Source organism: Hetaerina americana, unplaced genomic scaffold (genome assembly GCF_022747635.1).
Source record: "Hetaerina americana unplaced genomic scaffold, ioHetAmer1.1.p SCAF_8, whole genome shotgun sequence".
Classification (NCBI taxonomy): domain Eukaryota; kingdom Metazoa; phylum Arthropoda; class Insecta; order Odonata; family Calopterygidae; genus Hetaerina; species Hetaerina americana.
Genome location: NW_027287427.1, coordinates 50,113,077 through 50,138,601, shown reverse-complemented (window position 1 = coordinate 50,138,601; position 25,525 = coordinate 50,113,077). Strand labels below are relative to the sequence as shown.

Sequence of the window (25,525 nt, the reverse complement as noted above, 5' to 3'; positions counted from 1 at the left end):
CATGCTCTCGGCATTGAATTGTGTCAACGATGTGAAAATACTTGGACCGTCGGAGAACCCAAGAAAATAATATAATCCAATAACCCCGCGAGAAAACTTCCCCAGCGAAACGAGCAAATATCGCTAAACTGGCCGTCTTCATCACCCAATTTTCGCCCTGCCAATGACCTTCCTTCGTTAAGGAGGGGTCAACTGGGGGGTTTCCACGGAGAGGATGGTGAAACGGCCTTTGCTGAGGTGACCGAGAGGATAGGAGGGGAAGTCGGGGTGGGGAAGAAAGTTACCGAAACAGCATCTAACCATCCCCACCCATCTCACTCATCTTTCTGTTTCTCTTTTTGACGCAAGACCTTCGGTCATCCCTCAGAAAAAGGACCCTTATATACAACATACCCTTACCCGTACCCCTCCTTCCCTCTCATCGTCCTATCCAAACCCTCGCCTCTCATCACCTGGGTGGGGGGGACCTCCTTTCGGCCATCTGACCGACCAGGCGCTACGTAATTGAGTTTTGGCGAGTTGGCAGACGGGCGTGCGAGGTAGGCTCTCTCGGCAGGATGAAAGGAGAAAGGGATTTCGGCGGATAGGTAGCATGGTGGACGCGTGTTTTTATGTCGGTAAACGTATCACACAATACATGATCTTGTACAAGGTGAAATTCATCACCTTATTATTAGTAGTAGTCCTCACCTTAAGGTTTAGGGTAGGTTTTTGATGAACCCTGTCACTAAACACTTCTGCACCCATGAGGTCTGACTAAAACAGCACAAAATATCCTGAAATCCTGTCGTACATGTTGCCAAAACTCTTTTTTTTTGCTCTGAACAATTTCTATATCCCTTAATTCCGTCCGAAATCACTATTTATTTTATGCTGGTAGGGCGTCACCTGTAGTATTGCATTCAACATCCACTTGCCTGCCAGTATCTCTTGCGTCATCATAATTGCCATATTTCTTCAAATAAGGATAAAATAATAGACTCGCAATTCAGTGCGATAAGGAGCCAGCAGGGTATTATGTATAAAGTATGATATCATGCATGATCACCAATAATCTTAATTCTGTTATCAAAGTGGTACTAGCGTTCAAGAAGGTCCTAATGAATATCGACCTTTTCCGTTCGTTTTCATACCCGCTTTGCAAACGCCATTTCTCAACATCTACACTCCTTCAGAGGAAGAAAAAAACGTATTGACGAAATAATTAATTATTGGTTAAATATTTGCTTGTATATTAGGCGTTGTATTTAATGATCAAGTCTTATGTGATAATGAGATAGAAAAATATTAATCCATCAGTATCAATGCACGAAATGCCTGCTTCTATGTTATATACTATCAATATATTTTCAAACACAACGTCCTGGTGTGAACTTGCATATATATACTGCTCTCTCTCAAGTTCAACGGTCATGTGACTGTATCAAGGGCGGCTTCAACCTGAGTATGTTCTCGCAGTTACGTACGTAAGCGCCAGCATATTAGGTCTTGTAACCGAGTATCTAACAGCGTAGTAAAAGGAGCTCAGAGAGAGAGGTGATGAAGGATAGGCAGCCTTTTCGAGGGTGGATGGGTGGGATGGAGTGCACGTGTAGCGAAGGGAAGGGGTTGGGGGGGGGGAAAGGTGGTTGTGTCTATCGAGGTTGTTTCGAGTCTCCTCTGACGGAGTATCCGGGCTGAGGCGGCCGAGAAGGCAAACGGGGCGGGAATGGAGAGTTTGAACGTTTTGGGGCGTGGGTGGAGGGCGGAATGGGGCGAAAGGGCAAAGGTTAGCTGGACTTGAGGGGGCGATAGATAGGTAGGTGATTTTTCCGCAGGGTGAGGTTTGTGCGTCGGTGGAAGGAGGGGGTAAGTTGGGAGTGGAGGCGGGGGGGCCGTCCGTCTTCCTGCACCAGTTAAGGGTAGAGAGAGGGAGAGAATTTAAGCGACCCGATATTGCTTCCATGGGGGGTTAGGGGAAGGAAGAGGTCGACAGCCCGAGGGCCTTTTCGTGCGAGCAATTGGCAGGTGGGTTTATTTACGGCATCGCCCTCTCACTCCCTTCCCTTCTCTCAGCCGTCTCCCCTCCCCCCCCTCCTCATCTTTCCCAGCCACCCGCCTGCCTTTTACGATTCGGAAGACGGGGGGAGGTGAAGGTAGGGGCATTTGCATGGCCACTTTTTCTCAGCCGGGTGGGAATTCACCACGTGCAAAATCGTGAAGAACATTTTTGATGGTGTTTAACTCATACCTGAGGGCCTGCGTAATTCGTTGAGTTCCCTCCGCAATTTTTTTTCACTTGTGCATTCGTCGCAACAATCGTCGGTGGAGATGTAATCATTTACCTTCTTATGCAATCATCCCTCTCTGCAGAGTTATACAACTATAATGCATCTGCGATCGATTAATTCAGGACTCCCTCCTATTGGCAAAATAATTAATCAAATACAAGGAATGGTTTTCTGCGACTACAGCGTTATACGTGGCATGAATAGAATAAATAATATAGAGGTAATCGCTAAATATTATTGAACTAATTATCAAAGTTTTCCGAAATACCTCTGCGGTAATATAACTTAAAATGATGGTTGATTAGCGAATTTGGACTGAGATAACATAGATGAGGTTACGCTATTCATTTCGTGTATTTTTTCTTTTTGTATAAAATAACTGCATATATTGGTATCAACAAATATATATTCGACCCCTCTTAAACATTCATACTTATATTGCTTAACTGATTTTGAGTTACGTATAAGCGACTTACGTTATTCCTGTTGGAATATTCGCACGGAGATTATTTTGGCTAAAATTGACTCTAATCATTAAATTATCTCATATACGCAGTGATTTTTATTAATTTGAAGGTTTATCATCATCATGAAACGTGCTAACAAAAATATTAATGGTGATTTCAATCAACAAAACAACGCTAGGATATGTGAGAGCGGGTGATAGAATGCAGGCATGAGATATCGAAAATCAAGCTTTTCTCAATTTTCAGTTACATTTCTATGTAAAATAATTCAAATAGTTTAAACAATGATAACTAGAGTTACATGCACATCGGCATCTAAGAGTGAAATACTTCCCTACGCATGAGAGACGAACTGCTAGAAACAAGGAAAATAAACTAAGATTAAATCAAATTATGGCAAAATACTAAGCTTCTTAGAATCAAAAAAGAATAATACTTGTTTCCTTTAACGCGGTTGCTTACAGTTATTCTCACCGCTATCCGTTTTTGTGAGAAAGGTTAGGAATGACAATAACTGCGAGAATTCTGAATGGTGAATGTATATACGTGCACATGTCACTCTTAGATGCCGATGTAAATGTAACTCTAGTTATCATTGTTTAAATTATTTGAATTATTTTACATAGAATTGTAACTGAAAATTAAGAAAAGCTTGATTTTCTATATTTCATACCTGTATTCAATCACCCGCTGCCACATATCCTAGCGCTGTTTTGCAGAGTACCATGCATATTTTTGGCCGGTGCCCTAGCATCCGCCACCATCCGATCTTGCGGGGTATTGTGTAGATGTTTAGAATTTCTTTCATTTACCTATGTTTATAAACTTGGAAAACAAATATATAACAGATAATTTTCTTTTAGTGTATACAGTCACAACACTGATGATTTCGATTGGGGAATGGCGTGGAAGTATTCATAGTTATATTAAATCTTTATTAATTCGTAACAAAAGCTACAAGGTACAATCAAATACGGTAGCATGATTTGGTGAAACAGAAAAATACAGATCCCGAAAGATTCGAATTTGAATTATGAGATTCCATAGCTGCGAGCAGGAATTCTCTTGAAAGATTTCGGTATGAAGGAAGGAATTGGGATTCCCCGACAATAACTAGCATTCTCTCGCATCTACCCACATCCTACATATTCAAGACTCACTCACTTTCAAAGGCACAGCCAGGCGTTCCCCATCGCATTTGAATTCGATTTAGCGAGCCATTTTCGACTGCCACTTCCCGATGAAGAAGGAACACAATATAAGGCGGTGACAATTGGGAAAAGGGAAAGTCCTCTTTGATTGCGGACCTCTACGGGTTCACTATGCGTTTTACCTCTGGCGTTCTCATAGTTTGCCCCTGTCATCTGTATGCTGGGGTCTTGTCAACGTTCGGAGAGAACCCTGACGAGGGAAGCTCCCGTTATCTCCGCCCCTCATCAACATTGACCCAAGAAGGCGGGGTCGTGGCAATCCGGAATCTCCCCGGCATCGGCCAAAGGAATCTCTGAACTGTCTACATTAGCATTTTGAGATCGCTTTGGCTGAGTGCAAGTCTCCTCCCGTAGTTATTTGATCAGCTGTTTCCCTAACCTTTTGGTTCGGTTTACGACCCATAGCCTTAGGGGAAAGGAATACTCCCATGGATTTACTTGGAGATAGCACGAGGTAATAAGGTTAGAAGTCTAGTTGAAATGAATTTATGTGATTTTATTACATTTTGTCAGAACACTTAGTCAATAATATAAACATTCGAAAACAAGTCGAGTATTAAAGATTATTATTCACCTTTGACCTTTAACCTTTGACCGTTCAGAATAGTTTGGATTTCAAAATTCAAAGGAGAAGTGAAGCACCCAGTGGCCCAGAGTTAATTAATAAATCAGACTTTATAATTAAATAAACAAGTCAAAGTAGCTCTATTGTTTTAATTTGAGGAAACTGTGAAAGTTAATTATTAAATTTTTAATTTTTGAAAGCTCCTTGATAAAGTATCATTAATCCAGTCACGCAGATTTTTCTTTCGTTAAAAAAATTGAATAAAGATATAAATTATTTATCTCTTGAAATCAATTTTCGTTGTGTCAAAGTTTTGTAAATACAGGGTTCGTCCGGAAAATAAGTGTACTGAGCTCAGGAAAAAAAATTTATTACACTTTTACATATCTTAAGCTAATATTCCTCAAAATAGGACCCTTGTGAGTCGATACACTTGTTCCAGCGGCGTTCCCATTCCTGGAACGCTCCCGCGAAGGCATCATCGGGAACCTCTCGAAGACACGTCGTCACGGCCTCTTTGACGGCGTCCAAAGTCCCGTATCGCGTTCCTTTCAAACTCCTCTTTATCTTCGGGAACAGAAAGAAGTCCGGTGGTGCCAAGTCCGGGCTGTAGGGCGGGTGCGGCAGCGTTGCCACGCCGTGCTTGGCTAAGAAGTCCGACACGACAAGCGCGGTGTGAGACGGCGCATTGTCGTGATGCAGCCGCCAGATGTTTTTGATCGCTGGCCGGACGCGGGCGACTCGTTTTCGAAGCCTGTCGAGCGCTTGGACGTAAAATGCAGCATTTACAGTTTGTCGTTCAGGTACAAATTCGTAGTGGACGACTCCCCTTTTGTCAAAAAAGACAATGAGCATCGCCTTGATCCGAGATTTGCTCATGCGAGCTTTCTTTTGACGGGTTGATGATGGGGTGTGCCACTCCGCACTTTGTCTCTTCGACTCCGGGTCGTACTCAAAGATCCACGTCTCGTCACCCGAAACAACGTTCTCTAAAAAATGTGGATCATTTTTGCAGTGATCCGCAAGTTGTGTCGCGATTTCCAAACGATTGAGTCTTTGATCATCACTGAGCACTTTCGGCACCAACTTTGAACAAATTTTTCGCATCTGTAATTGCTCCCTAATAATCTCGTACACTATTGTTTTTGGCACATTACACTGCTCTGCTATCATCCGAACACTAAGACGACGATCAGAGTTCAGTACATCGCGAACTTTTCGCACATTTTCGTCGGTGAGTGTCGTTGATGGGCGTCCAGGCCGTGGTTCGTCGTCGACCTCTTCTCTGCCCTCCACGAATATCTTGTGCCACCGAAAGATCATGTTTCTGGACATGGCTGACTCCCCGTAAGCCTGGTTAATCATACCGACAGTTTCGGTAGACGATTTCCCAAGCTTTACCGCAAATTTGATGGAATAACGCTGCTCCAAAAACTTCGGCATCGCGTTCCGTGACGTGGGTCGAGCGTGGAGGTTCGCGTTAACAGAGCTCCTCACTACACCACAGCTCAGAGCCGACTGCCTTTTTATGCGTCGCTTGCCAACATACCCCCCTCCAATCGCAGCCCGTCAGAGCGGTGCTGGGCGCGCCTGGAGCGGCGGGAAAAAATCAGTACACTTATTTTCCGGACGAACCCTGTAACATTAAATTAAAAAAATGGCCGATGTTTGAAGATGTCGGGAATATCGTTAGTTAATTGCTTCTTGCATATCGGTATAATTTTATTACTTCTGATGCATTAACCCTCTTCCTCCTGGATTATTGTCTTTTCCATGCTCGTGATATGTCCACTAAAGGATTCGAAATTTATGTTTGGAGTTCGAGCAAATTAGATTTTAGGCCGACTTTTGTAGAAGTGTAACGAAAACGCCCGCTTCTGTGTAGTTTCAACTTTAAATTGGCGAAGAAACACGATTGTTTTAGAAAGCGCACATTTCACTCACTCTTCGAACTTCTGTCTCAAATATGGTATCAATCACTTTTAGTTAAGATTGTCTTTGTGAGAAAAATCATAAAAAATCACATACGTGTGCAGCCTCTGATATTAAAATTTGTTGCCATCCCTATATTTGTATTTTGTTAGGTTTTAAACGTAATTGGACATGCAGATTTTAAAAGATACGTGAAATTCGCGCAAATTAATGTGGGTGGAAATTTGCGAAAGTATATCAATTTGAATGCTCCATGGCTGCGAAACCGAGTATCAAATATTTTTCTTATGGTTGAGAACCATCTTATTGCGTGACAGCTATGTCGTTGGTGGCGTTAAGACACGGTTTTGCCATTAGTGCTTCCAAATTTTGATCTTTAATTTTCACCTGCATGAATGAGTTGACAGTTGCTTAATTTCGCATGAATTCTCTGTAGTTATTGTTTGCTCTTATATTTTCAGCAAGTGCGAAATTTAGGACTACCAAATGCAACATGCATGGCGGTCAATTTAAAAGGGTACTACGCCTTGAAACTAGACACATTCGAGTTTTCAAGTCACAAAAAGTGTAGCGTTTGTTCGCGTTGCAATTGGGATTAGTCTTGCCATATTTTTAACGGTGTAACATCTGCATAATCAGAAGATATTCCTTCCGGTATTAACTTATTCCGACTTCAATTTTTCAATAATGACTTCAAAAAGTAGCACAGGAATTGAGAACTCCTCAAGACATTTAGACAGGTACATCTGTGATTTCATTTACAGTTGACCCAGAATTATTGAAGAAGGACAAGAGTCTTTGCCCCATGAAAAAATATCTAGCATTCTCGGAAGGACATCACTACTCCAATAGGCCAGATCATAACTTTCTAAAACAATATCAACAGATAACTACGCACAAAGAGTTATTGCGAGCGAGAAAAACTAATACACTGACGACAGCAAGTTAAAAGAACAAAAAATTGCGTGGACGGCCGTCTGTTTATTCGGTAAGTGTGCAAGAGAACATAAAAGTTTCTTAAGTAATCATTGGCAAAGAGTCGACTCCTTCCTCCCAGAACACCAACCTTTGTTCTAGAAAACAAGCCTAAGCATTTAAATGTTGGGGTAGAATTTTGAAATGAATTCAGCGATATACGAGATGAAATTTAGATGAAATTCCGTTGGAATAAATTTTAATTATGCGCAAGGAATATTTTTTTGATAAATAACCTAAAGTTGTTTCAATTAATTTTATCCTTTCAGTCTGAGAACCTGTATGTTGTTCATATCACTACGCCAAGTCGATGAACATTTTTCAAAGTATACTCTAGATTCGTGTTCATGAACATTGTAAAGATAAAATAGGCGTAAATACTTGCCATTTTAATGCTCCCTTGATATTTAGTACCCTGCAAACTACCGCTAATGTGTGTGGCAGGAGGTGAACGTACACCAGACTAATTTTAAGCCGAATATGACCACTGCTGCGGTCGGACTGTTATTCTGATCCCTTATCGTTTGTGGAAGAAATGGCGTCTTAAATCTTTCTGTTCTACACTTAATCTCTCTAATTTTATTTACATGTTCTCTCTTACCGTAGTATGATGGGAGTAGTAATACATTTTCTACATCACTGTTAAAGAGACATCCTTCCAATTTATGCGGCAACTTCAATCTATAACTTAACCTTCGCTCCGTGAGTGATTATCAACCTACCTGTAGCTCCTCTAATATTTTTAATGCGCTACTCAGTTTATCATAACGACGTTTCAAAACTTTAGCCCCTCTAGGCTTCACGCGATCGAATGCAGCAATTAATCCAACTTCGTGAGGATCCCAAACACTTGCAGCATATTCTAAATGAGGCCTAGTCAGCAAAAGATAGCATTTCTCTATGGCCTTGTCCGACTTCAAGACATCCGTCGAGATCCGCCCGGATGTACTTTCCGAGTATCAAAAAATTTGCAGTTTATTGATTATTTAATTGGATTTCTCTACATTTTATTTCATCTTCCATTCCGAGAAGCTTTAAAGACAAAGTGAATTTTCAGAACATATATTCCTGCACCGAAAAAGGTAAAGGCCACGTCATGTGAGGACTATAGGACAATTAGTTTGATAACCCACGCAGCTAAAGTTGTTCTCAGGATCATAAACAAAAGGATAGAGAGTAGGGCAAATGATTACTTAGGGGATGATCAGTTTGGGTTTAGGAAGGGGAGAGGTACGCGTGATGCCATTGCAGTAATGAGATTATTAATCGAGAGGAATATAGAACACAACCAGGAGGTATTTGCCTGTTTCGTAGATTTCGAAAAAGCGTTTGATAGAGTGAATTGGGAAAAACTAATGAGTATTCTGCAGAAAATAGGAATAGATTGGAGGGAAAGGAGGCTAATCCGCAACCTGCACATGTCTCAGACTTCTCAGGTGCGGGTGGGAAACGGGGAGTCAGGATGGGCAGTGTTAGGAAGGGGTGTAAGGCAGGGTTGCCCATTATCACCGTTGCTGTTCAACCTGTATGCAGAGGAAATGATCAAAGAGGCATGGGAAGGTTTGCTGATGACCAAGCTTTAGTTTGTCAGTCATCCAAGGGGCTGCAAGCATTGCTGAGTGAATTGGAAATTCAGTGCGACAGGTATGGGATGAGAATCAACATTAATAAAACAAAGGTTATGCGATTTTCTAGAAAGAAAAAGGGCAAGCTTAACATTAAAATAGGAGGGCAAAAACTAGAGCAGGTAGAACAGTTTACGTATCTCGGTAGTGTTTTGGACCAACACGGTCAAAGTAGTAGGGACGTAAGGAGAAGAATTGCGCTAGGCAAAGAGGCTTTCACGAGGAGGAGGGAGTTGATGACGGGGACTTTGAGTAAGGATGTTAAGAAAAGACTCGTAAAAACTTTGATATGGAGCGTAGCTATGTACGGCGCGGAAACGTGGTCATTGAAGCAGGAGGATAGACGTAGACTGGAGGCTTTTGAAATGTGGGTGTGGAGAAGAATGGAGAAGGGGAAATGGACCGAGAAGAAAACAAATGAGGAAGTACTTTGTATGGTGGGCGAAGAGAGGGGCTTGTTGGGAGTAATCCTATGGAGGCAGGAAAAGTGGATGAAGGGGGTGTTGACCGGCAGTGGGATGTTGAAGACTGTGATAGAGGGTAGAATGTTGGGCAAAAGAGGAAAGGGAAGGAACAGGATAGGGATGTTGGACGGGATGAAGGGCGGAAGAAAGTACTCAGAGATGAAGAGGGACCTGGTGTAGAGTAGAATTTAGGGTTGTGTTTTGTTAGTAGTCACAAAATATTTGTTTGGTAGTTGTGTCCATCGAAAAACCTACCTTAACCGGTAGATTACCTTAAAAAAATATTCCTGCAGTTCACCATCATACAGATAAACTCGCCAAGCAGAAACATAACCTACCATCTTCACCACCAACGGGCTATCATTAGACAAGTGCTTATCGATGCTCTTTTATCTTCAGACAGCGCAACCTCATAGTGCAGGCCTTTGAAAATTTTAGTAAGAATATTACGTTCTCTCTTGAAATACCATAGCCCTCTCGGCTCGCGGGGGCTAATACCTACGCTCCATGATTTCTTTACAGACAGATTTTTTTCTGGTTTAGCTTAGGAGCTATAAAGGAGAGGGGGAGGCTACGTAAGGAAGGATCTTGTTACAGATTCTGTCTCCACGAATTCTAAGGTTGGCAGGTCTTGTCCGCTTCATAAGGAATAATTGGAAGTTGATACCTAAGCTCACATTTGTCTCGCGCCTAATGCTATACCTTAACGTATTTTAAATATATATAAGCCTATCGAATAGGTGTATTATTCGAGGGCTACAGTTATTTGAGGATCAAATATTTTCCATTGGACTTAGGAAAAATCAGGTTAGCATCTTGGTTTGTTTAAACGCTGAAAACCAGTGGTTTTAAAGCAAATAAAGGCACCCGATAGAATTAAAAACGCTATGAGAAAGGAACACCCACCTAACCAAAAAATAACTTTTAATGCAAGTTAAACGAGTATACAATACAGAAAGAAGCGTAGGTTATGATTCAGAACGGTAAATTCTATGTTTTTAAGCCCATTATATGGAAGGTCAGGTTCATGAAACGAGATACACTGTGTATTACTTCCCTGTAATTTAATTATCTCCAATATTTTTCAACACAAAAGGCATACTTTCAGGTGAGCATGACGTCTATTTGTACTGGTCGTTACTAAAGAAACAAATAGTTCCATCTAAATTGAAAAAAGTCGTGCCTAATTAAAATTTAAGGGGAAGATTACATCGTGCTTCTAATTTCCTGAAACTCACGTATTTGAAACGCTGAAAAATTAAAATAAATTTTTTTTCAGAGATTTATTGCGTACAACGCGTCTCAATGTCAATGTACCATCATCAAATAAAGTGTAACTGATGGTGATATTATTGCATAGCCATTGAAACGCGTGGTAGGAAACAAATCTCTGTGGAAAATGACAATTTTTTATGAAATCAAAATGTTTCATTTTCACATTCACGGCGTCACTTTTGCTTACAGTATAAGATCAAATCGGAGGTCTAGAAGATGTTATGGTGAAGCGAGCTGAAAAAAAGTTGCGTAGTAAGAAAGAAAGCTTAAACAAAGAAATGTTTGATGTGGTAGAAGATAAAACAGCTGTTGAGAGAATTACAATGAAGACAGAAAAAATACGAGTTGAGAGGTGTGAGAGGTATATCATAGCCTCCTGGTGAAAATGTTGAGTCAGAAAAATACTTATTACCCATGCTCGTGAACTGTTGGGATTAAAGCTCATTACTCATGTAATTATAACAAATACACTTTCTATACATGGACAGACATTGTTTCTTTCTACTTATCATGTAGAGATAGTTCGAAATGTGTGCTGTAGTTATATCTTTTAAAAAAAAGTATTTGTATCTCTCAAGTTAAATGTTGGCAGGTAATATTTGTCGTCCAATTCGGGTATTTATTTCGGAAATAAATTTTAACTAAATTTGTGGTAATTGGGTAATTCAATATGACTTTAAATCAAGGTACCCCCCAAAGTCATATTTCGGAAATTAATTTTTCCTTACCAGGCGGCCTTTTATTAAATCCAATATCCGCCTTCGGATGACGTCAAACTTCTCACTCCGAACAACGAGGGTGGTAGGAGGGGCATCGTTCTTTTGTTTTCATGCGGACTCGGAAGAAATTCATCGAAAACAAAAGAAGCTAAAAAAGGTGTGTGGTTCCAGCGCCTACAGTGGACGGAGTAGAAAGACAAAAAGCGATTCGGGAAATATTTGGAGCGGTTCCTCCCCTTATAACAACACCCATTTTTTTTAAATCACGGGGATAAATATGAGAGAAGGAGATGGGGAGGAATATGACATCCATGTTGATGAGGAGTCATATGGGCGTCCAGCGAGCGAGCGAATGAATGAACGAATGAATGGACTGATGAATGAATAGCTTCCCATTCCCATCCCCGACTCGAGTGCGTCGCTTTCATTTCGACGGGGATTTTAATTTCGCGAAATTGGGAGCCCATTGGATTGGGCTGGGCGAAAGCCAAAACAAAGATCTGATAGATTAAAGACAAAAAATAAATTAAATTCGCCGTCTGACCGAAATATCTCTGAAATAGATCCAATGAATTTTAACCATTTGTTAAAAGGCGAAAGTAGTTAGATATTATATTTAAAGTTAATGCCCAACTCTTTCATTCAGTTGAGTGTATTGGGATATATTCATTGCTATTACAATAATCCGAATGAAAAAACTACAAGAACCTGCAATATGACGTTTAATTCAGAGAAACACTCAGTGTGGTATGGTTACGTTTGCGTAGAGGTATATTGGAAAACATTCAGGGCGTTCGTCCTTCATACCGTTCCAGCAAACGTTATTGAACATTACGGAGATAAAGTTTCCTAAAAGAAATAATAGAGAAATATGCCCTCTGAAGGCTCATTCCATTCTCTGTAACTGCTCTGTAACTGTTGTCTAACTGACTTCGCGGAGAGGTGTATAATAGAATAAAAGAACGCGGCAGAAAATTAAAAATGTAATTTTTTACTTTAAAAAATAGATTTATACAACACTTCAAAGTTTTCCTGAGAGATTTACATTACTTAATACCACCGTGGGTATCGTATTTTTTGTGAGCTTTCCTGTGCATACTTAATATCCGGGGTTGGATTAAAGACTTTTTGAATGGTTGGGTACAAAAAGTGGTCATAGATGGAGTTAGCTCAAATGCAGCAGTGCTTCAGGTGTTCCCCAGGGAAATGTTATCGGACCTCTTTTATTCCTACTTTACGTTGACGACATTGACTCTGTAGTCACTAGTAAGATACGTTTATTTTCCGAAGATGCAGTGGTTTACCGTGATATCTGTGATCCTGAGGACATAACAGCTTATTCAGAGGATCTAAATGCAATAAAACGCTGGTGCGACACTTGGAAATTAGAATTAAACTTAGAAAAGGGCGTAGTGATAAATTTTTGGAAAAATAGCCATTCCCTTCCGAGCGCCTACTGCATCAGGAAAACCGAGATGGAATGCGTAGACTAAATTACTAGTAGACTAAAATTAGATTAAATACTTAGGCGTTACCCTCACTCCCGACCTCTCCTGGATGAAACGCATCCGGGGATATGTGCATAAGCTCACAAAAATAGGATTTATTAGAAGAGTACTTGGTAAATGTGATGAAAAGGTCAAAGAGAAATGTTGCCTGTCGCTGGTTATGCTTCATTTAGAATATGCCTCAAGTATATGGGATCCTCACAGAATTGTATTAATTGCCGAATTGGATCGCGTGCAGCGTGGAGGAGCTGGATTTGTGAAACGTTGTTGTGATAAACTTAGTAGCGTATCCAAAATATTAGAGGAGCTAGACTTGGAATCACTCACGGACCAAAGGTTAAAATACAGATTGAAGCTCCATAAATTTGGAAGGACGGCTGTTTATCTGTGATATTGAAAATGTAGTACTACCTCCATCTTACTACGGTAGGAGAGACCATGTTGATATAGTTAGAGAAATTAAGTGTGGAACAGATAGATTTAAGATGCCATTTTTTCCACGAACGATAGGGGATCATAATAACATTGTTCGACCGTGCCATATTCGGGTAAAATTATTCTGGTGTGTATTCACCCCTTGGCACACACCCTAGCGGTGACTTGCGTGGTATATAAATAAATAAATAAAATAATAACTTGCTAGAATATTTTAATGTGACTTGGACTGTCAAAAACATTTTCTGAAGACGGTCGCTTAATTTCTTGAAACAGTATTTGGCGGAGTGGTATTCAATCATTATTACCATGATTTAAGAAGTCATTGGATCGAAATGCTTGTCACAGTGCTCACTCAAATGCCACATAGGCTAATACGGAAAAAAAATAATTTTGATAATGAGAGATGGCATTGTAATAAAACGACTTCAATTGGGCTTAACTTTGTGAAAATGTTTCATGACGTAAAAAAAAACTGTTGATTAGTATCTTTTGCACTAAATCTTTTATCTTGAATGCGTTTTTGACATTTAACTTTAATTTTGAATGTTTATATTATTTGGGTATCTACCAACTGCTATTACATAGAGAGTGCACCATGAAAATGACATTGAAAGGTCTAGGTTGAAATGATCGCGTGAATATTAATAAAAGAGCATTAATTTATTTCACGTAAATGATATTGTTGCAATATATCTAATAATTTCACGTATTGAATTTGAGTTGAAAATGCAATTTTCGAAAGAAAGTAAGAGCGAATTCCGAGTTATATCAGGGCAACGACTTTTCACAAGACTATTAATCACGTGAAAATAATGCTGTTGGCCATAGGAGTGTAATATAATCCACTCTTTTTCCAGGACTTTGGATCTCCGGAAGATCAATCAGATATTATGAGTCAGGATGCTTCGAAGTCGTTCCCTTTTGCTTCCCCAGGGAATTTTCGGACGACCGAGTATATCTTTTTTTTCATTTTTGTGAAACTACCCTTTATTTATAATTTTCAATTTTGGTTTATTTTTTGAGACCCAAGGGTCAAGAGGGGGAGTTGGGGGAAGGGGGAGTGAGAATGCCTGCGCATTCTCACTCCACGGCAGCCACTGGAGAGGGCTGGAGAGGCGGTTTCCAGCGTTTATTCCCTGGGATGCCCGCTTTGTTTTCCTCGTGGAAGGGATATTTCCAACTCCCTCAGAACCTCGCGAACGGTGAGCGAACGTGCTAAAAAATAAGCCCTGAGGAAAAATCTCCCCCTTTTACTTTTTTTATTTAGACCTGTGGAAATTCGGGATCGTGAGTCCGTGGGTGGCAATGATTTACGCTTTACCTACATATTGTCTGCTAGAGTTATTACTCTGCGCCATTCAGCCCTAAAGAAAAGATTTGGTATTTCTGCAGAGCTCGAGTATTTCTGCGGTGTTTTATTGACATGTTACCGCAATAAGCTCAAACATTCAGCTCGTAATTGAAAAAGCAAGCAAAGTTAAGAAGGCTTGCAGTTAATTACCTTTCCGGCGGAGTGTTAATTTACTGAGATGCAGTATAGTAATTAGATGAACAAGATGTGGTCATTGAAAGTCGTGTTTTGATGATAAATTCTGATAAATATTAGTTTGGATGCAATCCATTTTGTAGGCTCTAGACTGGGTTTTGGTATTATTTATTGGCGGACACATAAAAAAATCCTTAAATCTTGCTATAGCATTTGCAGAAGAGGATAATTAAGATTATTACTAAGATTAATCGTTATCAGCTCTACATCCATTATTTGTGATCATGCCGTAACAATAAGATATATTTGTGTTTAAGGTCTTGAAATTATTTTATTTACGAAGTGGTAATATGCTTGTAGTTTCTGAAAGTGATTATAGCCACAATTTAAGTAAGTGGCGGAAGGTACAATATATTGGTTTCCAAACCTAATCTTACATTTTATGAAAGATTTCTTTTGTACATGACGTTAAAAGGTTACCACGGTATGCCAAATTACATTAACGAAATAAGAAATAGGAACAGTTTTTTTAACGGCAAAGGAATGGATCCTTTCTCATAACAGCATTCATATTTAATCTAGAATTCTCATCATAATTTAGCTTTGACATTGTATGTTCAACGGTTTCAGTTGAACGAAATATATTAAGTAACGTAGGTAACATAATTATGTCAATCAGCATAACCTACATGTTGTATGGTGAATTGTCTATATTTGATGCGTAATGCATCTTGGGCGTGTGTTTTCCACCTTGAAACTTGAGGAAACTTAAGAAACATGAGTCGGATTCTTGTATGCTCGATTAAGTTAGAATGAAAAAAGATGTTATTCTCGTTGTATGTTACGCCATCAATTTATGTATTTACATTTAAGTTGTTATATATGCCGTGTTTGAAGTTATTTCAAGTTTTAATGTATTGAATTCTAGGACGGCAGTCTCACCACAGGTTTCTACATCTACATAAATACCCTGCGAGCCACCAAAAAGGTGTGTGGCAGGGGGTGCAGCACCAGGAGGAAAGAGTAAGGTTTGAGACACTTGAGGCTGTATAAAGCTCCAAATCAAGAGTAATTAATATCGTATTGGTGGGGTAAAATTCTTTATGTTTTGCTGTACTACATTAGAATAGTAGTCGATAGCATAGGTCACAGAGCATCACAGTTCAATTCTTATAAGAAATAACCAGGTATAATTTAGCATGCATGTAAAAACAAACAATGCATTTTAATACTGAAATAAACTTAGCATATTGATGCTTAGCAAAAATAAAAAAGAAATAACATTTTGTTTGAAAGAACTTAATTTAAAAAAATAGCAAGACACGATTGAAGGAATAACGTTTGTTTTACCAAGGAAAATCCATTGTTTTTTAAAATTTTCAGCCTCTCTCGCATATCACAGTATTTATCATACCATCTGAGTTGCATAAGAGGATACTCTTCACATTTTTGGGGTTATTTTGTCTTCCGTGTCTAGGTTTCAGTGAGTAAAGATCTCAGTCCCTATCCTTAGCTCAGTGATGACGTATCCCGTCCTTGGACCGTTCCTGAAGGAGGGGGCATGACGCTGATACTGGAAGCACTATAACTCTTCTTCGACGACGATTGAGAGGCACAATGCCCTGCATATGTGATTTTGAGTATATTGTATTGTTGATTACAGTAGAATAGAATGCCCAGCAAAGAAAATTTGGGATCGAAGTGGATATTGCAACCAGCATAGTAAATGAATATAGCATATAAAGGTTAACTTGCCCAGGAAATGAAGCTCGGCATAGCGGTCGTGTTTCGAATGACGATGTATATTGTGGATCTGTCTTGATTTTAATTTTCTCCCATAAATAGCACCTTGCCGTCAACAATGATTCCATCCCCCTCCCAGCAAAGTCAAAAACACAATGCCTTCCGTCTCAGAATTACTAAAACTTAATTAAGGTCTCTCTGACTCAAAGGTTAATTAATTAATCTGCGTGCTCTGTGCTAGTTTATACCGCGATGGAATGAAATTTACGTCATCGGGAAAGCATTCGATATTAAATTTAAAATATTCCATAAATGTTCCACTTATTTAATAACATTATATGAAAATGTGCGCATTTTTTTCCCTAAGCTAAAATATTTTCTCAGTTAAACGTATCGCTCAAGGAAAATATCTTGGTCCATGAGGTCAAAATTAAATATGTTTGATATTAATTTTATAAAATAACTGGCTTTCACTTCTTTCCCTTTCGGGAAATTCATAACAACAAGAAATGTTTTTTCAAAGGTATAATCGGAGGCTTATTCTGTTTTAATAATTTTCTCCGCTTTACACTATCCTCGCATGATTTTTTCGCCTCTGTCACAAATATAGGTGAATTGCTTCTCGCATGCTCTTCTGTTTCTGCGACTTCTAACATTCTCTATTTTGCGAGGCGTTTCGACCCCATTTTAGTCCTTATTCCTCAGTCTACAATTCCACCTCAAACTATTTACCCTCCTCATATTTCTCTTCGGTGATTTGACTCATCCATTATCACAAGCCCGCCATACCCATGTAGTACACGTTACTCATGGTGGTCAAATACCGGAACATCGAATCCACATTCTTTCATACGCCACTCATTCTTCACCCCAACTCTTTTGTTTTTAGCGCAAGAACTCTTCAAATACGCCATACCAACTGCATGTACTCCTTTTTAATGCTTATCGTAGCATACCCTGTTTGTTCTGGTATAAAAAAGGGGAAAGGAGTACCCTTGAATACAGATACATAACTTCTGCATTAGACAAGTATACATTTTTTTGTTAACTCCATTTATTATCATCGACATTGAATTCAGACAAATTTTCAATCTCTAAACATATCCTTCCTTTGCAAACATTTTGCCAAAATATACGGATTCATGTACCTAGATAATCTTGTTTTCAGAGATTATAAGATAGAAGTAAAATATCGCACAAATCCTAATAGGCTATATTTCACGGTTTCTATTCAGTAAAATTTTATTGCGTTTCCATCAATTTTATCTTAAAAAAAAACAAGATATTTTATGACTCGCAGGAAGCGCAACCACGCGATGAAATCGGTCTTGATCTCGTGCATAGACATAAAGCGGGCGGGTAGAAGAATCCGAGAAACTTGGTGGCGTCCAGGTAATGTGAAGCGTCATGGCTGTCCAGAAAATTCGAGTTCATCTGCGAGCTACGCTGCTCGTCAAAATCTAATTAATTATCCGAAGCTGTAATTTCAATTGTTGCAAGCCGTGAAACAATAGCAGGTATATACCGTCTCTAATGCGGCTCTTCAACAACCATGGCCTAAAATTACTTTATCTGAAAGTTGTCTCGAAGATGCTGCCCAACAAAATACTATATGTATCGGGAAAGTCACATTTCGTCTACAGTTCGTAGGTTTTTCATTGAGTTAGGTACTCGAAGAAAACGAAATCGTCAGCATAAGAAGTTAGAAAAGGATATTAATCAATGGTACACATTATACTTCTAGACTTTCTGTTCCTTTATAGATTCTGTGGTCCATTAACAATCTCCTATTCTACTCATCATATTTGAAAATCTAAAATTGCCTTACTTAATTCCACAAAGATTCCCTTGGGTCGGTTATTATACAGTTACTCCCTTACATCCTGTGTACCTACCCGCCATCATTCTGGAGAAACTTGGACCCTGGAGAGAGCACTTTGAATAAGGCGTAATGCGATATGATTAGGCGCTATTCAAGAAAGACCTCCATCTCCCTTCCTTTGAATTATCCCTTTCTGGCTACTGGAAAAAGTTTGCCTGGAATCCATTCATCAAAATCCTTCTCGGATTAATATCGCCTGACCTTTTTTTATTTTTTCCCCTCTTTCACAAAATCGCCACGTGTGCGATGAAGATCGAGCGAAAGGAAAATTTCTTTTATTTTGCTTTGATCGCTGTAAGATTGATGGCATTTATTCCAATTTCCTTTTCCTTCATCGCGCCATTCGGCCGAAATCGTCTCTCATATCCAAGTATTTCAGAGTTCAAGGGAGATTTTTCAATCCATCAAAAGTAAAGAAGGTAAACGTCAAAGAGGAATACAGTTTTATATTAGATTAAACTGCATTACACGACTATGGATTCGCTGAAATGAGTCCTGTCTTCCACAGATACAGTGTAGCTAAAAGAAACAAGTGTACATTTATATTTAGTTGTTATGAGAGAATTGACGTTTCCAGCTCTTTAACAGATACGTAGAAGATACTATTAACATTTTAAAATCGATACATTTTGTTCGAAGTGGAAGGAAGAGCTTTTTATGAACTTTTATGGCTGAAGTCATATCTCAATTCTATTTTTTAAATTGGTTTTCCCGAAAGTTACAAATAGTTTTTTTTTAGTAACTACTTATCAGAAGATGCTTGCCCTTATATAATGACTGCTTTGATAATAAACTTGATAGCGAAGCAACTACTAGAGCATTGAAATAAGATAATAAAATAATTAACTTACTTTCCTGGTACTCAATCATTAATCCTCAGAAAAATATTAGTATTTACTCGAAAGAGATCCACCACTTGTTATCTAAATTCAATTCGGACGTAGCGTAATGCATGATCAAACTCTCTTCCTTTCAGGCAAATATTTGACGGTTTTATGAAAACGATTTCTGAGTATTTGTACCTAAGTATTTGTTACAGATATAAGGCAAACAAACTTATGTTGTAACAATGCATTATATGTATTTCTCACCGCATGGATTTGGCTGACGATTAGTTTTGATGCGTCTGGTCAAATATATATGACAATAATTGCAGAACACGAATTACCACCGAGAATAACCTGCATTTAAGTTGATTCGATGCGGGTCGTATACTTCAACCTTCCATTTGAAGTCTTCCTTTGTTTTATTCAGTTAAAATAGTCTCTCACTGGTGGTGTCATGATTGTTCGATGAGTAATCTCGTTCAAAAAACAGCAGCACCTTAGCAGTCGCGCTTACGCATATCACATTCAGGTTTTCTGAGAATGTAAAACGATCTTGGTCCTCTAGCCTCCTAGCAGAGGGGTCGCGGTCGGGGTTTAATTCGGGTGGATTGCGGGATGGCCATTGGCTAGTGCATCATCGTTCAAATTACAGCTTCCCTATTGGTCATTTGGTTAGAGAGACGGTTCCCGGCTCCCGGCTTTGGTAACCATCAGTAAACCGTGGAGGGATGTGTGAGTTAGTTCGCTTGCTGCTTTGTGTTCATCAGTGGTTGACGCGGGTGTAACAGTGCAAACAATTTCAAGCGTCTCTTAATAGTTTTGCTCGAGATATTAGACCCTTAATTAGCGGTAACTACATGTGTTGATTAGTCAAGTGTCTATGTAGGATCGATGACTATATTTATCTGTATCGTCTTACTTCTTCCGGCCGTTCATAACACTGCATGCGAGCATCCATCGTTGCAAGTTCCTCTATGTAGTGATCACCTCAAGTAACAAGGTAGGTTACGCGATTTGAATATTTAATGTATTATTTTATTTATGTTCATTGTGTTACCATTAGCATAAAGGTTACTATGGTAGTTATATGTCTGTTTACGGCAGTGTATAGCTTGAAATTTACCGAACCAAAATACCCTTCTGCTGCAGTAAAAGAGGTAATATTCGCACTGTTCTATTCATTTAATCAATTCAATGATGAGCTAGGTCAGCGACACTTATTACCAGTTATTCCCAATTGTTAATTGGAATAGATATTTTCTCCAAAGCTACTTTATTCATTTAATCAGGCAAAAGTGTATGTTAACGGAATTAATTATATTGCCAAATTGAAAATGTATTGCTTGATGCTATTTTAGTCAGAGCTAATTGTAATTTAATATTAATTATTAAAATTAAAGTTAAGTGTAAATTAACTTTGCTTCGTGAAAGAGTCCGTTGGATGCAAAAACATTTCATTCTCCTTGGACTGCATGCTAGACTATCATGCTTAACGTATAAACGCGATTTAGGTGAAGAGATAATGAACTTGTTTAATAAGGGGTTATTCACCATATTGATAGTTGATATAAGATGCTGTCAAACCTTGGAGAAAAAGAATCGGAGATAATAATGCCTTGTCTTGAGTCTTATCAATATTAGATTAATGCAAATTTATTAGTTTCGTCATATAGTTGCGTAGACGAATTTAACCATTACTCGATAGATTAAAACGCTAAATAAGGTCATCTTCGAACCTCTACTAGGTTTTCTTTCGGCAAATACACTTTTTGCGAAAAAAATTTCACGATGGATCGTTTTTCAAATTCATTGTAATTGACAAACAACCCTCGACGTTACTTGAAGGATTTGACTGGATTACGTTTTCATCCGATTTGGTGTACGCAATCATTGATATTCATAGATTTGCTAATGGTATCGCATATGTTAGTGGTATCAATTTGCGTTGCTTTAAAAAAATACCTCGTGTAGACTTCACAGTATTTCTATTAATGAAGACAGGGTCTTAAGTTCACCAGTTTAAATTCTGTTCCCGATCACCTTCGGTAGATTCGAAGAAATGAGTGAATAAATGGATTGAACGGGAAGGAGGGGAAAGAGAAACTGACTTCGGTCAGACATACGGCTGGGAGGTCTTACTTGACTTGAGCCTACCATCTAACAATCGGCGAGAAAAAACATATTTTTCGGAGGTCGTTAAAAAAATTCATCGGACAAGGAACCCTTTTGGCTCCGACGAGTAGTGATTTTGCTGAACCAAAGATTATGCGTTGCCCATGCACTGTTCATAACTATTCGCCATCTTCGCTCCCAATCTTCTACAGATGATGAGTTTATTCTAATAGCTGAAGAAAGAAATACCGCGGTTTTAAAATTCGTTATCTGATTATGAATATTCCCAAAGCGCAACTCACTACTCTACTCACCTCGTGCTCCTTTTCCCTCGCCATCTCCGTGAGCCGGGAGCAGCGATCAGCGCCGATCTTGAACACGTCTGGGTTGATACTCAGGTACTTCCCGTTGCCACAGCCTGAGATCAAGCGCCACGCATGGAAAAGAGAGGAATAGACAATCGATTTTCAATACACACTTTATTAATGAGTAATATTTTTAGATTCTTACGATATTAAAATCATCAAGTTCCACCTCCCTGGAGAACATCGGTGGCCTAGTTTCTTATTCATATTGCAGGTAATGGTTCGAAAATGGTTGTTAACGGATAATAAAAAATGATGAAAATCCAATACCTGCCATACAGGCAGTGTGGTGGCATCAGGCCTCTTTCCAATTTTTCAAACACAATCTTATCATACGTTGAACAATAATTATTTCATCTCTTCTCAATACTTACATCGATGACACATAGTGTTACCGTTTCTACCTGTCCCAAAGGGTCCCAAAGTCTGGTTACAATTCTACTTTGTTTTACGTGGAATCACTTCCTTGAAATCACAAGCTCAGCTGTCAACAAGTTCATTCCCAGTAAATTTATAAAAGATAACACGTAACCTAGATGGTACACCGCGGATGTTAGAAAGGCATTGCGGCGTCGAAGGCCATGTCATGTTAAACTGGAAAATATTAGGGATGATATCCTTAGCAGCAAAAAAATGAGATAACTTATAATTACAAGATATTTAGGGCGAAATCTAAGAATAAATTTCGGAAAGCGTTAAGAGAATTCAAAAGGAAAAAGTTAGCGGAAATTTTGAAAGAGAATCTAAAAGCAATTTGGTGATACGTCAGAACAGTTTAGGGAAATAGGTCAACTGTAAATTCACTCAAAAATGATAAAGGAGAAAGAGTAACCAGCAGTTTGGAAAAGGCTAACTTATTAAAGCTAACATATTGTATTTTCTTATTGATCAGGCCGGCGACGTCTCGAAGATAATTATGATCAAGTTGCTCTTTGGTCCCAATGTGTAATTCTGTCCGAATAATAGAGGGAAATTTATGGATTCCCGTACAACCAGATATATTGTATTTCTAATCTCAAATACGCTCGGCTAAAATGTTTTCACGACTTTTGATAAGGGAAAATTGATTTAGGGATCTTATTAACTTGTCTGAGTCATCCTGTGGGAGTAAATACTATATTTCAATATCTCTCCATATTTTGGATATTTTATTTACGCTGTGAAACCATTCCTGATTTATTTAATTGATCAATCGGTACTATGAAACTATCGCGTCGATGTTTCATTTATAATGAAATTTACTTCAATATTTTAGAACATCTAGGAGTTACAATGAATTTGATTTATTCACCTATTTTTCCAAATTGTTGAAATACAATTTTCTGGCTTTTATGTGTTTAACACTGCTTTTATCAGTTGACCAAAGTTAATGCGTGCATGTAATCTGCATGAGTCTTTTAGTATGAAAATATTAAAATAAATTTTCGCCGCTAATTTTTTCTGGGGTTTAGGCGATGTTCCCCTCACCGCACATACTTATCGACGTATTTATTCGTGTTAGAGTGTATACTCTGAAGAAATGCGAGATTTTTGGAGATATCTAGTGATATAGCGAATTAAACTCGGGACATGCTTTCTGCTCGACTTTAAAGCTCACAAGCTTGATGGCATCGACATGTTTACGTCATTGCTCTGCACTCGCTGGATTATGTATCTTTCATTTAGATCTTGATTGCGGCTTCTCACTGATTAATGCGAACGTAATGACCATTAAAAATTTCGCGGTGCGAAATAATTAAAAGATTGGTTAACTCGAGAACCGTGGAGAATCACTAGCGTTACCATCTCTTGCATTCACAAGGTCATCCCATGCTTTCACTCACTTTGGAAAATCATGTTCCACCCTTGGAAATCTGGTCAGTACCTACGTCAAGGGAAAAACCCTTTTCACAATCTGGGACTGTTCGTCAAGCATGTGAATCGGTTTAAAGAATATATAATGTTTTTACTGCAGTATTAAATTGATCATTTTGAAGATTTATATGTGATACTTTGGGAAATAATTGGGGAAAATCATTCCTTGGTTTGGTTTTTAGCAGCCCTTTAAGCTATACTGTTACTTGCCTATCCTTTATCTATTCCTTCATAGTTCCTTGCACTGACGTATTGAATAACCAGCTTCTCTTAATTTAGCTCTGATTGTTTTTCATATTTGGAACGATCCTCCCTTCGAATTTACTTTTATTTTATCCTTCAGTATTCTTATGATCTTTGCTTGGTCTTAAGAATAAAGATGCCTCAGGCTGTGATAAATTGGTTTCCTTCTTCTTCTTCCTCTTGAAAGCGCCTGCCATTGCCTTATCACAGCCTGAGGCCTCTGGGAAATTCTTTGCATATACATCCTCATCTGTTATTCTATCTACACATTCCCATCCTTCTGTAATATCTCATTTTCATCTCTTATAATTTTTCTTTGTTATCGTCCTTCCCTAAAAAGCAATGGAAAGTAAACTGCACATGCAGTCGCTTTCGACGTCTTTTTCAGCGACGGTCTGCCAAGTCAGACAAGGTCTGACCATGAAAGTGGCGGAGAGTGTTGAAAAAAAAATAGAATCGCGGACATCTTACCGACTGTCCTCAAGGTCAAGGCCAACTTGTTCGAAGAACAGCTGAGCAGATGCGCCGATGTGTATATCGTTCGAGCCACTGTGGCTATGGTGTCGTTCACCGCCACCCCAGATGTCGAGGGCGTTCGTCGAGCCGGAAGTCCACCGACCCCGGATGTGCAGCTTTCAGATCGGGGCTTTTGATTCGAGAGCATTTCGTGCGTAACAAGCACGTGGGGTGAAAACGCAGTTTTGCTGCCGAATTGTGATCGGCCAAGGCCGATAACCAGTTCATGGAATAGTAGCTTGGTGCTCGAGGCAGAAGTATTACATCGTCATGAGTAATTACGCTGGTTATGCAGCTAGCGGTGGATATGTTACCGAATAGGGTCGTAGATGATATCGTCGGGACTTCTACGTTCATTTAGATATTACGAGAGAGAGAGAGTTTGAAAGCTGTTGCAGGCAACGGCCACTTATGCCTATTGTTTCATAATCCTAATTTCTGCAAACTTTACTTTCCCGTAGCGGGTGAACGTTTAGGAATATGAGGTTATGGCGTCTCTGATACTTCCACTACATTTCTTAAAACGAGATGATTATTAGGTAAAATTATTTAGGTAAAATTAATTGTAAGGTAAAAATAATTAATAATAATTGGGTAATAGCAAAATTGGCAATAAAAATATTCACAACTAAATACGAGTAACTTGAAAAATCAAACGATAAATAAATACACACGATTTGAATAAAACTTGCGTTTAGAACTCGTTATAAAGCCATTCGGTCGAAAGGACGTTGGGATAACATATCCTTCGACTGGGGTTTTGAGATAGCTTCATTAAATTAAATAATTGAGTATTCATTGTTAGGAAAATAAGCTCCTATTCAGGGATTGCGTTACTTAAATATTTGATGACAACTTTCTACACCACATGTTGAAAGAATTTCATTTCATTGGTTTTACTACGAGGGTCATCCGGAAAGTAGTACCCGTTCGTGAAATAAAGACACAAAAGTTAATATTAACAAACATAAAAAATTTTATTTGAAAGAGGATACTTTAAACTACTTCTCAACATAATCTCCAAGCAAATTAAGGCATTTGTCATAAC

General features: G+C 38.9%; 1 protein-coding gene across 1 annotated transcript in view; it reads right to left on the bottom strand.

The window, feature by feature from the left end:
- The window catches only part of fid (fire dancer), a 543,398-nt gene that overhangs the window by 165,750 nt on the left and 352,123 nt on the right, over window positions 1-25,525 (bottom strand). Inside the window, exon 3 of the mRNA XM_071596871.1 lies at window positions 21,814-21,917. Within this exon, the coding sequence (XP_071452972.1) occupies window positions 21,814-21,917 (104 nt within the window). The remainder of the gene's footprint in view (window positions 1-21,813; window positions 21,918-25,525) is intronic.